This window comes from Carcharhinus amblyrhynchos, chromosome 3 (genome assembly GCF_965287045.1).
Source record: "Carcharhinus amblyrhynchos chromosome 3, sCarAmb.v2.hapA, whole genome shotgun sequence".
NCBI classification, from domain to species: Eukaryota; Metazoa; Chordata; class Chondrichthyes; order Carcharhiniformes; family Carcharhinidae; genus Carcharhinus; species Carcharhinus amblyrhynchos.
In genome coordinates this window covers 17,484,101-17,498,166 of record NC_137326.1, presented here as the reverse complement: position 1 = coordinate 17,498,166, position 14,066 = coordinate 17,484,101, and the positions used below count along the sequence as shown (strand labels likewise).

Here is a 14,066-nt window from a genome sequence, read left to right as displayed (position 1 = left end):
TAATCTGTCGTGGCTCAGTTCCACATTCCCGCCCTCTCCCCATAACCCTTATTCCCCTCGCTTATCAAAAACCCATCAACCCGCGTCTTAAAAATATTTAGCGAGGCAGCCTCCACCACTTCAACGGGCAGAGAATTCCAGAGATTCACCACCCTTTGAGTGAAGAAGTTCCTCCTCAACTCTGTTCTAAACCGCCCCCCCCTTTATCTTGAGGCTGTGCCCCCTAGTCCTACTGTCCTTTCTGAGCGTTAAGAGTCTCTCCACCTCTATCCTATCCATCCCATTCATCATCTTATATGTCTCAATGAGATCTCCCCTCATTCTTCTAAATTCTAACAAGTACAAGCCTAGTTTATTCAGCCTCTCCTCATAGCTCAACCCCCTCAACTCCGGTATCAGCCTAGTAAACCTCCTCTGCACTCCCTCCAAGGCCAAAATATCCTTGCGTAAGTGCGGTGACCAAAACTGCACACAGTACTCCAGCTGCGGCCTCACCAATGCCCTATACAGCTGCAGCAAGACCTCCCTACTTTTATATTCAATCCCCCTCGCTATGAAGGCCAGCATCCCATTCGCCTTCCTGACCACCTGCTGCACCTGCAGGCTGGGTTTTTGCGACTCATGCACAAGGACCCCAACGTCCCTCTGCACCATCGCCTGCTGCAGTTTTTCGCCACGTAAGTAATAGTCCTTCCTACCATTATTCTTACCAAAGTGGACCACCTCGCACTTGCCAACATTAGATTCCATTTGCCAGTTCCTGGCCCATTTGCCCAGCCTATCTAGATCCTTCTGCAGACTCTCCACACCCTCCGCGCAATTTGCCGTTCCACCAATCTTGGTGTCATCAGCAAATTTCGACACCATACACTCGGTTCCCTCCTCCAGATCATCTATATAAATGGTAAATAGCTGAGGCCCCAGCACCGACGCCTGGGGCACTCCACTAGTCATCAACCGCCAATCCGAATAGCACCCATTAACCCCCACTCTCTGCCTCCTATTTGACAACCAATCCTCTAACCACGCTAACACCCTACCCCCAACTCCATGCCCCCTTACCTTCTGCAATAACCTCTTGTGAGGTACCTTGTCAAACACTTTCTGAAAATCAAGAAAGACCACATCCACCGGCTCTCCTCTATCCACCGCCCTAGACACATCCTCATAGAACTCCAATAAATTTGTCAGACACGACTTCCCCTTAACGAAACCGTGCTGCGTCTGCTCTATCAAGCAATTCCCCTCAAGATGCCTCGCTATTTCCTCCTTGATGGCGGATTCTAACATTTTACCTACAACAGACGTTAAACTAACTGGCCTATAATTCCCTGCCTTTTGCCTGGCACCCTTCTGAAACAACGGCGTAACATTAGCCGTTTTCCAATCTTCCGGCACTTCCCCGGAATCCAGTGACGTTTGGAAAATAACCACCAAGGCATCCACTATCACCTCCGCCATTTCTTTCAGAACCCTTGGATGTATTCCATCCGGTCCTGGGGACTTGTCCACAATCAGTCCCTCCAGTCTGTCGAGCACCGCCTCTCTAGTAACAATAATGTCATTGAGACCCTCCAGTCCTACCACCTTTCCATTGCTAACACCCGGCAAATTATTCACGTCCTCCTCCGTGAAGACCGAAACAAAAAAGTTATTCAAGACCTCAGCCATTTCCCCATCCCCTACCACTAAGTTCCCCCTCTCATCCTCTAAGGGTCCAACGTCCACCCTAGCCAGCCTCTTCCTTTTTATATATTTATAAAAACTCTTGCTATCCTTTTTTATATTAAGCGCTAGCCCGGCTTCATAGTTTCTCCTACCCTTCTTTATCAACTTCTTTGTCAATCTTTGTTGACATTTAAACCTCTCCCAATCCTCTTCTCGCCCACTACTCTAAACGCCTCCGCTTTTAACACTTTCCTTCACCTCCTTCGTTATCCACGGCTTATTACCTCTCCTCCTACGGTCCTTTTTGACCATCGGAATAAATTTCTGCTGAGCGCCAAGAAAGATCTCCTTAAAGATCCTCCACTGCTCCTCAGCAGACCTACCTTCCAACGTGCTCCCCCAGTCAACATTCGCCAATTCTTCTCTCATCCTACCGTACTCCCCTCTGTTCAAACAAAGGACGCGTATCCGGGAACCCACTTTCTCCTCCTCCATCTGCACCAGAAACTCCACCATACAATGATCACTCTCCCCAAGAGGATCCTTCACCACAAGGTCCCTAATTCTTCCTGCCTCATTACATAACACCAGATCCAAGATAGCTCGCTCCCTCGTCGGCTCCAACACACACTGTTCAAGGAAACTATCCCGGCAAAAGGATTCTTTGAATAATTGCCAGTCCACTTGCAGTAACTAGGAAGCTACTTCACTGACCATCTAACAGTATACATATCTGGCTAGTTTTTAATAACATTCTTCTTCCCTGAAGAACAGTAGTTCAGATAAGAATATTAATTTCTTGGCTAGGTCATTGTAATAAGACTTTACACACCCTGCTTACACATCAATGTGTACTTTGTTTTACTTAAAAGCAACTTACTCAGGTAGAAAAGAAGTATAACATTAAAAGAAATCCTATAGTCCCTCAGTTGGTTAGCTCAACTTTCTCCATTTTCTTCACAATTCATTGTGATAGTTAATATTTTCTACTAATCTGCTGTCAAATAAGTAAATCTGACTCATGTTAACTATGTCTCCCACTCCCAAGAGACATCATTCTCTTGGTAGACAACAATAATTTGTATTGTTTAAAAGGCAAGTCATCTATTCTTTGTACATAAATATGCACCACGTGGAGATGCAGGATGTGTAGATACAAGACTGTTTTGAGATTGAAAGTTAACAAAAAGAACAAATTTCAAACAACTTACTTAGTTTCAATTTTGGTGAAGCTGTGTCATCATCAAGTAAAGGACCCAATTCTTTTCTTTTCTCTTTCAGAATTTTCTCCAATATGTTGGCATCATTGTATACCTGCTCAATAAATAATGCAACAACTCTCATTAATTGATTTATATTGAAACTATATTAAGATACTGTAAAATGTTTCAGTTGAATTGTCAAGTAAAAGTATTTCATTTTTAATGTGACAATTTATAGCACATTAGAGTTGTCAGCATGAACAAATTCATTTTCCATGATCTGTAATAAAAATGTTTCCATATACAGATACACACATACCATGAATAAAAAGATTGCCACAATTGTTCCATGTTATAAAAGCAAAATATTGCGGATGCTGGAATCTGAAACAAAAACAGAAAATGCTGGAAAATCTCAGCAGCTCTGATGAAGGGTCAGCCACACTCAAAGCGTTGGCTCTATTCTGTCCCCACAGATGCTGTCAGACTTGTTGAGATTTGCTAGCATTTTCTGGTTTTGTTCCATATGTAGTTTACTTTATGCTAGTCCCCTTCTTTTGTCCAAAATGGTTTTCTCATTCTTGCTTTCAGGCCTCTTTAAGACCATGAACAACATTCTTTAACCAAGACAGCAGAGAACCTGGCAACGTTTTTCTAGTCTCTACTAGGTGTAGTTTAAAAACCAAGCACTAGGAGGTGCATAATAATAACATGTGTTCGAGTTGATATTTGGAGAATGTGTTTCTTACATAAAAAGTTGAGGTTCAGGCTTTACTCCCTCTGCGGCAGATCATAAATGTGAATTCCTCGCCTAACAGCGCAAAGGGGAGGATGGTAGAATACTGCAGCTTTCTTTTCGTGAATTAATTCTCCTCTTGTACTTTACTGCGAGGATCTATGATTACATCCTTATTATACACAGCATATATTGTTTCTACTTGAAATGACAAGGAATTTTATTTTTGATACAAAAATGCTGTACCTTATCTTAATTAGCATACATACCTGTGAGCCCTCTTCATTATAATGTCTTGCATTTCGAAACATTAACTTTAAATCATCAATAAATGCCTCCTCGCTTGAGTATTTTTCACTACGTATGTTATGTTCTAGTATCTTCAGGTCAATTGGCTCCAGAATGACTTTATAGTAATCCGGATAGTCCTTTTTTGACGGCTTAACCAAGAACAGCTCACAGTATCTTCGTCCCGTTGCCGGATCACGAGACTCGACAATTGTATTGTAAAGTACTTTCAATCTGTGCTTTAATTGAGTTTCCGTTTTCTTTCCACTCTTTTCTAGCTTCTTTATGCTGGAATTTAAAAATCTGTGTGTATACTTAATCATTAGCCTTCAAAAGTAAAGCAATAAAAATAAAAAGGGAATAAAATGCAAAACCAATAAATTCAGTGCATGTCTGTTTACTTTTCCGCAAAATAATTAATATCTATCAGTTTGCAATAAATTGTTATACATCAAGCATTCATCATTTTAAAAATTGCAATCAAAACAATCAAATGCCCAGGTGCCCAATTAGTGATGGTCACAAATGAGTACATGGTCAACAACACACCTAAAATTCCTCTTTAACTACAGAGCAACAACATTCATCAGAATAAGTAGCTTTACCACCTGCTTCAGAATTAAAAGAGGTATGAGCCAAGTCAGTGATTTTCTGTACTTACTGTCCCCCTTTAGAAATTGAACTGCAATTTATCATATCTGTCCTATGCAGACAGGTGATGAAAAAAAGAGCAAGCAAACTATTGTGCAAACTTCTGTAACATTTCTAGCAATTACAAATTGATCAGATATTTCACAATATTTTACACTATGTTTTTCAGTATCCTTAAGCTCACCAGTTTCTCATATGCAATTAGGGATAGGCAACAAATGCTAGCCTTGCCAGCAGCACTCATATCCCATGAATGAATTAAACAAACATATCTCCTTTGTGTCAAAATTATAAGTAATATCTAAATCAGAACATCTTTTTAAAAAATAAGAAGGTTAAGGCTTACGTTCCCTAAACCCACATGGTAAAATCAAATACATGCATTGGAAATAGCTCCAGGTTTAATGAATACGGTAAACTTTGAATATAATGATCCATTGGGCATGGCTATGTTTATAATTTTAACTAACTGTTTACTACATCTCAATTGCCTTGCACTGCTCCCCTGATCTATAAAAATATATGTTACCCTACTGGCTAGCTGATGGAGCAATGTCTGCTAGGTACTGTACAGATGTCCTTTACTCAATGCAACTTTCTGTCTTGGAGCACATGTTGACTGTACAGCAAACAGCTGGTGTTACATTCAAACATGCTCTCAGGTTACTGGTACTTTAAAGGTATGGATTTCTCATTTTAAACGGGAGCACATTTAAAGTGCCAATGCATGCAGTGTGCTGAATGTAACACCTGGTGGTTACCATATGCTGAAATGACGTATGACTGTTCACAGCATGACAGAATCTATTTCTAAACTTACTCCACCTTTGAGTAGGCAGGAAGAGGCACACCATCAGGAATTAGAATATGAGCAAGGTTCAGTGTATTTCAGGAACTGTGTCTTCAATTACAAACTACTTTTTTTAGTACAGAAGAGAATTTCACAATTAATTTCACACAAGGGCCCATGAAATTCTATGTTGAGATAGAACAAAGAACAAAACAGCCCGGGAAACAGGCCCTTCGGCCCAGCGAGCCTGCGCCGCCATTTTGATGGAATGTGACAAGAGGTACACATGAAGGAAAAATTTTTCCCGCCCTGCCTGCCATGGGAATTGTAGCCGGAGCAGGGCACCATGCAAAAGTCCGTTGACCTCGGACAGGATTTTCTGGATTTGGGATGTGCACGGCCAGAAAATCCCACCCATGGTGTTCAGATTCTACAACAAAATCCAATGATCATTATAAAAGGCCAGGACTCATTTATTTACACAATCAAATTATCACCACAAACAGTGATCAATAAAGTCGCATTTCACTATCTATCGAGAAAACAAAGTCACAACTTGCTCCAATTTGAATGATATAGGCAGAAAAGACTGACTATCCTGGGTTTTTCTCTCTCTTAGAAAAGGAACAGAAAGGCTGAAATGTTTAAAATTAAGAAAGGTTTGGACAAACTGGACCCAAATAAGCAGATGTGTGCAGAATTTGAACACAATGAACCATATTTACAAATAAAATCAAAGAAAATACAAAATGTAACAAAACCTATTTTCACTAAAGGTGTGGTAAGTATATGGAATTGATAATCATCACAGAAAATTGAATGGGGTGGGGGGAGGGTTTATTTTAAATCACAGATGAGGACACCCTTTAAAGATGGCGTGCTGATCGCTGTGGTGTTAGCCTTGCCAGCTCTATCTGGTCCAGCCTCACCAGAATGATGGTAATAATCACACCCCAGATTTTCTATGCACAGTGTCAGAAATCTGGAGTGAAAACTCAGCTGTGTGTCTGAAGAGATACACGCCAGCTTTCAGATTGAACCTGACACTCCACTAGATGTTGGAAAAATTCTGACCAGTGTGTAGCTGAGCATTTTACCTGTTAATAAACCTTATTTTACTCGAGTGGTTACAACAAGACTGGTCCTTTCTCTTGCTGGTTTGCATATTTGTCCACACACTATACCAAATGGAGAACCAATGTTGTAAATTACCCTGCCAGGATTTGGGATGTCCTCATGCCTAACATAAGCAGGGTTCTTAACAGTAGGGTCAAATTTTTGAATGATTCAGTTGTGATCAATGGATATATTTTAAAATGTATCAATCTATGAACTTTGGAGTTATAATTAAGTAAGGATACTGATTATCAAGTTTGGCAAATGGTCATACATGAAAATGTTGGGCTATTTATGTGCTAAGGATGTTATGTTCAGGTTGTGATCATGGGTCTGTAACCATTGATAAATGAGATGACAAGATCAACGCACAGTGGCAAAATGTGAACACAGCAAAACCCTTGGTTACTGAGGATAAAAGAACTTGAAGCAATTCATTGCACACAGATTTAAAGCAAAGACAAGAAAAGACATCATGAATTTTCTGTGTTCCTAGCCTGGTGGAAAGCAAGAACCATTCGAAATAAGATATTGATTCCCATTGTTTAAGTATCATTTTTGTTACTTAATAGATTATCCTCATACACGTGCGTTAAGAATCTCCTTGTCCAAAATTTATTGTCTGTTCTTTGAACCTCTTACATCAGCAAACCCTCCTGGGGGATTTTATACACTCTCCACCTGCAATCCAGCCACAGGGACCCCTAAAATTCCGTGCTATGTCACTTAATCTGTTAATTTCAGAGTTTTTGTTACACAACGTGAGAAAAATGAGTTTTATTTCACTTAATTTCCTATTTCTCATATTATTCACATATTGTATTTCTATGAATATGAAACCGAGTATGGTATATGCAGCATCCGCCTTTCACTCAGAATGCACAGATTACAAGTATTCAGCATGACACTTATATTCTCTACACCTTGAAACTGAATATAAAGCTATAAGTATCAGAGGGATACTATCAAAATTGGAAAGTTATTTGCTAAACTAACAAACTATTTTCGAGCTATTCATTGACCTATGAAACAAGGTAGAGAATCGAATATCTTAACTATTGACATTTGCAGCAAAATTTGATAAAAATAAAATATTGGATTGTAATTTGACCAATATTATGAAAAAAAAGCAAAAAAAGGCTATATGTGGAGAGGCTGAATAAACTGGGCTTGTACTCATTAGAGTTGAGAAGAATGAGGGGAGATCTCATTGAGACGTATAAGATGATGAATGGGATGGATAGGATAGAGGTGGAGAGACTCTTCCCGCTCAAAAAAGACAGTAGGACTAGGGGGCACAGCCTCAAGATAAAGGGGAGGCAGTTTAGAACGGAGTTGAGGAGGAACTTCTTCACTCAAAGGGTGGTGAATCTCTGGAATTCTCTGCCCGTTGAAGTGGTGGAGGCTGCCTCGCTAAATATTTTTAAGAAGCGGGTTGATGGGTTCTTGATAAGAGAGGGGATTAAGGGTTATGGGGAGAGGGCGGGAAAGTGGAACTGAGCCACGACAGATCAGCCATGATCTTATTGAATGGCGGGGCAGGCTCGAAGGGCTAGATGGCCTACTCCTGCTCCTATTTCTTATGTTCTTATGTTCTTACAATCTCAGGTGCCTGACATTTTGAGTCATTTTCAGATTGGTATACAAGAGTTCTTCTTTATTTTTTAAAATTACAATAATTTAAAAAGCAATTCAAACTAAACACTGATATTAGAAATATAAAAATTTAAATAAGTAAAGGATTGGAAAACAATCAAAACAGTTAAAAGTTAGAGTGTGGTGTTACAGGGGCTGGGAGCTGGTACTTTTCTCATAATATTCTCTGGCTTCTTTACAGAGTTTCACCTACTAAGATGGCTACCTGAAGTCAAATGTCAAACTGATGGAGAACCCCTACCAGAAATCACTGCAACAGGGATCAGCTGTGTAGCCTTGCTAACATAAAGAAGCAGAGTATGGAGTCCTGCAAGTTGGGAAGCCAACTTGGTGAATTTCGGTTTCAGAGATTGAAGAATTTGCTGTGTGTGTAACAGTATTTGTTGCTGATCTCAGACTGCATGAAAACCTTGATGTGGATTGAACGTTGGCCTGTAGGAGAACCCACTCTGCTAATTGTCCACGTTTTGACCTTGCCTCTGCCCTGATCCTAAAGGACTGTGGCTATTATATACTGTGTTGAGCTTTTTCTGGGAAATGGGCTAGCCATCCAAGTTTAAATGGGGTTATATTGTGTATAAGGTTAGGCTCAAAAGAAGAGCTACAAGTTTACTTCCTTTCTTTTCCTTTTTTGCTGAGTATCTGAAGACTTCTTAAATAAATATTTATTTTGCATTTGGACAATCATGTGAGCAATTGAACTGAGCGAACTCCACCCTGCCTATCCTTACAACATTACAAGAGTTATAGATGCATTATGGCACAGAAGGAGACTATTTTATTCTAATGTTTTAACGTTCTCATATAATATCTGTAGATTCAATATAGTATGGTTTCAATGGAAACTTCGCATTCTTCAGCATTCTCCACTATACATGGCTTTAGATACAAATGGTTAGAAACAATAGGCAATGATATTCAGGCTTTCCCATTAACCTACATTTTAGATTTGTAAAATTATTTTATTATAAACATTTTAATACTGTAGAATTTTTATCCCTTACCTCTTTCTCTTTGCACTGCCTGTATCAGAAGGTACGGAAGATACCATACTGTCACCATCTTCAGTGTACTCTCTTCTAGCCAGCTCCTTCCTCTTTGCCTGAAAGAGCAATTCTCAGGAGTAAACTACCGCAGATGAAATTTACAGAATATATAAATATTAAAACACAGCATACTGCTATTTTTATACCTGCATGATTTGCTGCAGCTTCAGCACTCGTTTAAAGATTGCAGAATTCGGGATATTATAACGTTTGGCATTTTCAAACATTAGATTCATGTCAGCCTCCATTTGATCCAGGTTCTCAAATTCATTGTTCTTCAATTTTTGTCTAATTAAAAGAATGAAATGGAATGCCATTTTTGCTACTTACATATAAAATCGCACACTATAATGCTCACACTTCTCTTCAGTTCCCTGAGAAATCTTCGTTTTCAAAATCATTAGTACAATGCACTAACAGTAAATCTTGTCAAATCTAAACAGACATGTCTATTATTTAGTGAAATTAAAATTGTAATTGACAATGAAAGCAAAGTTTCAGTAAATATATGCATAATGCGCCCTAAATGCATTGTCTCACTACAAATTCAATTAATAAAGAAGATGTTACAACATAGCTGCATTTGATTCCAGGTTTTCGTCTACATGAATGAGAAAAACTAATGATCAGGGTTGTGCAACCAGAGGAGAATACAGGGACGGTAAGCTATCTCTAGCCATTGTTCTAAACCCCACGCCATGCAACAGAAGGGAGAAAAAACAGGGATAAGGCTGAGTGCCTTTGCTACTCAGCAGGGAATGGCAAATACTGCACAGAAAATGTTTTGCTGATGAGGAAGGAAAGAGAGAGAGAAGGCTGAAAACTTGAAAATTGGAAACACTTAGGCGAAACAATTCCAAAACAGAGTTTAGACTTTTAAAAGATCCAAAGGGATCCATGGAAATACCTAGAGGTATTCTGCATATACTATGCCATCGTATGACAGAATAATTAATTTTGAACAACTGAACCATGATACTTTTATCAATTGTAAATACTACTGTGGGAACATTTCATAAGTGAATATTGCGATTTTGTAATATTAATAACCTTTTCCAATTATATCAACAGCTTGGTTGAGTGAAAAGTTAAACTTAGAGAGTCGCTCACTGGCGGAATCATTTGGTCCCACCAAGGGTTATCTCCGACAGTGGCAGGTTTCTTGGTGGCGGGACAGATGAGCCATCAGCAGGACTGCAAAATCCCACCTGGAATGTATTCAAGGTGGAAGGGTTAATCACTGAGCACAGCAGAGTTTGCCTCTGAATGGAGTACAACAGCTGTGAAGGTTTTTCTATGCAGTTCCTGCAGATGGGCAGCACAAACACGCTGAATAAGGGATAAGAGGTTGGGAACTCTAATAAATACAAGGTGGTAGCCATAACAGCAAGTGTAGATGTTTGGTGTAGCCATGTAAGTGTACTTGGTTAGTAAGTAGCCATTATAATCAGACAAGTAAATGAAAGCTTCTGGTTAACCACTTTCACCTGATATAAATGAAGTAATCAGAACTATTAGTTGTAATTGGCTATTAATGACTTCAGAGGAAATGTGTACTTGTGATTGATATATGCAAATTATTTGTAGATGAACCAAACATATAATTGCTGATGTCATTTATCAATCAGGATGTCTGTGTGCCACCTTGTGGAAGGCATATTTCCCTGTTATACCTTGATTAAAGGTTGATTTAAAACTCAAAGCTTTGTCTGATCTTTTGAGGGAATTGATAGTTCTGGATAGTGGCGAAGTTCTGTATCACACTCATCAATTCCTTGGCAAGGCATCATCCCAAAAAATACTATATCTGATTATGTACAGAACACATGTGAAACTGAATCCTGAATTAACATTTTCAAAGTCTGTTATAAAATATGGAATTAGTTTGTTTAAAATCATGCCAGCACAAGGACTCCTATGCAGTAACTGGTGCCAGTCATAGGCCGGAATTCTCCCATCCCGCTCGCCAGTGGAATACTATATTAGTATTAATGTAAAATTAATGAAGTTGAGTGGGAATCTCCTGTTCTCAGGTGACGGCAGCAGGATGTTTGCTTCAAAACATGAATGCTAAGCAAGGTCTTTGTCATGAGTGAAGATTTGCAGTTAGGAGGCTGTTTTCTGTGATGTTTAAAGTTGTAATTTTAACATGCAGACTTCAAGGAAATAGTGTTTATTCCTTAACTAATACTGAGACAATTAGCTGTAAACCTGCCTTTTCAAACTGAGGAGAAAACATCTCCCAGTTAGACTTTAATACGACCATAAAGGCAAACCAGTGACAAAATTTATATTTATATTCCTAGGTCTGTTTTCATTTCATCTCATAGCAACCTGCAAAATTCTAACAGGACCACACAGAAAAGATATTTCCGCTGGTGGGAGTGTCCAGAACCTGGGGTCACAGTCTAAGGATATGGGGTAAAACATTTGGGACTGAGATAAGGAGAAATTTTTTCACCGGAGAGTGATAAGCCGGTGGAATTCGCTACCATAGAAAGTAGTTGTTTTCAAAGAGTTAGATATACCTTTGGGGTGAATGAGATCAAATGATATGGGGGAGGAGGTGGAATCTGCCATGATCATAATGAATGGTGGAGCAGGCATGAAGGTCTGAATGGCCCACTCCTGTTCCTATTTTCTATGCTGCTATGTTTGACACACAACACACTTATGTTGCTTTATCCAGAGAAAGAATTTTCAATCCTGTTAAAGTACTTGACAAAAGAATAACTCAAAATCCTGTATTTAAAGAAGTGATGTTGCAATAAACGTACTAATCTGACAACAACTATTTTGCAGCTCTCTTCTAGCATCTAAAATGATCATTCTATCACTTGAAAGAATCAACTAGTAACCAGTTGTATAGGTGAAATGAGGAAATTATAATTTTGATTGCATTTGTGTGGATCTGCTCCTTCAGTAGGAGTACTAGGTACACATCAGGAGCTATGAAATGTCACTCATCCAAAATGTGAAAAATAATCAACCCAAAACATCTTCTCGATTTAAGTCATGTGTTTAAAGTTGTCACTAAGTTATTCAAGAAAGAATAAATAACCTTCCTTGGTCCAAAATACAGGATGTACCTTTTATGAAATAAACACCACCAGGAGTTATATATTTTATATGTTTCTGTATTGGCCCAAACTTTTATGAGTCATCCTGATAGTTTTTTAAAAAAAGAAAAAGATAGCATTTCTTACCTAATTAATTGTAGTGACATGGGCTGTTTGATTTGTTGGTAATAGTCAGGGTAATCCTTCTTGGAAGGTAGGCGAAAAAAAGGTTCAGCCAGAAGCTGCCCCTGACTATTCCGGTAACTTCTAACTACTTCAAACAGCTGATAAAGAGGACTGGTAACATCAACAGATGAACCAATGCTTTCTCCTTCAGAATCACCATCTTCATAACGAGTGACTGCTGTAGAAACAGAAAGAGATGTGTAGAAAAGCCAAAATAGTCACTTCCACAATATTTTATTCAAATGTAGCATCATAAGTGCCTTACCGCCTAAACCACTCTCCTCTTCACTCTCAGATCCATACTGCAAAGCCATGGTAATTGCTGATAAACGATCTCCTTGAGCTGATCTACGATTTCTACGAAGGCAGAATTTCAAAATAACCTTTATAAATTCAGAATACACCTTTTATTCAAGTGTTAATTTTATATGTTTTAGTCATAAAGTATTCAAATCACATGTGGTACTGTAGTACTACTGGTAGTATAAAGTATTGTAAAACTATTAATCCAGGAAAATGGTAGAAGATGAATAACTGTTAATGGGCTATGCATCATGGGGACAGCAGCAGAACAGTATTTTCACAGAATTCTACAGTTTGCACCAACCACAATCCCACCAGACCCTATCCCCACAACCCCATGCATTTACCTTAGCTAGTCCCCTGTCACTAAGGGGCAATTTAGCATGGTCAATCCACCTAACCTGCACATTTTTGGACTGTGGGAGGAAACCGGAGGACCCACACAAACATGAGGAGAATGTGCAAACTCACACAGGCAGTGACCCAAGCCGGGAATCAAACCCAGGTCCCTGGCATTGTGAGGCAGCAATGCTAACCACTGTGCCACCGTGCTGGCAAACATTTTGGGAGTTGTACAGTCAGTCAGAGTGATAGGTGCAGCTACCAACTACTTGATTGAACATCTTTTCTAGAGTAGCTAATAACTGATATGGTGATAGTTGGAGGCAGCTCCATGACCTCCACGTCCCAAATACCTCGTGTAAATTTCCAAAGGAAAATGTCAAAGATAACACAGAAACTTAATGTAAATTCTTGTAAAGTTTTGCTGCAAAAATTATTTTTAGTAATATGTTACCGATAAAATAAGATTGGTCCAAAGGAATTCCAATAAGTATTTTGAATAATTTGATTGGTTTCTTCTTTTCCTCCTTATCACTGGTAACTGTTTGCTGATTTTGGATTCCTGATTGGTGGTTTTGTATATGCTTGCTACTTGTTTATTGAAACTGTCCCTATCTATTCAGTCGTGAATTGTTCTTGTTTTATGAGCCAGTCAGCAGTGCTAACTTTTCATGCATAATGCCCAATGTATGTCAGACATGTTCTGGGCACAAGATATTAATTTCAATGAATTAAAACATAAATGATAAACTTTCCTTATATGAGTTTTAAAAATTTCACCCACTTTTAAAAAAAAATCACTTTTACAGTAAAACACATTGTGGCAAAAGAATACATCATTTGTAAACTTTGTAAATATAATACTAGATTAGGTAATTTTATGTACCTGATTCGGAGGCTGGATTTAGTAGGCTCCAAATTATGTTCAAGTTCAGCTCTCTTCTGATTAAATACTTTCTTAATAGTATTTGCATCCTATAGAGTTGGGAAAGACATTTTCACCATCAACAGAATCAACAATCA

General features: G+C 38.8%; 1 protein-coding gene across 7 annotated transcripts in view; it reads right to left on the bottom strand.

Moving 5' to 3' along the window:
* The window catches only part of pbrm1 (polybromo 1), a 71,639-nt gene that overhangs the window by 37,764 nt on the left and 19,809 nt on the right, over positions 1–14,066 (bottom strand). For 5 of the 7 annotated variants that reach the window (XM_080181769.1, XM_080181771.1, XM_080181774.1 and 2 more), the window contains 7 exons: positions 13,930–14,018; positions 12,664–12,755; positions 12,360–12,576; positions 9,300–9,441; positions 9,112–9,209; positions 3,876–4,221; positions 2,880–2,982 (listed from right to left, as the gene is read on the bottom strand). In XM_080181769.1, coding sequence (XP_080037895.1) covers positions 2,880–2,982; positions 3,876–4,221; positions 9,112–9,209; positions 9,300–9,441; positions 12,360–12,576; positions 12,664–12,755; positions 13,930–14,018 — 1,087 coding nt within the window. The remainder of the gene's footprint in view (positions 1–2,879; positions 2,983–3,875; positions 4,222–9,111; positions 9,210–9,299; positions 9,442–12,359; positions 12,577–12,663; positions 12,756–13,929; positions 14,019–14,066) is intronic. The other 2 variants (XM_080181770.1, XM_080181772.1) reach the window with 2 other exon arrangements.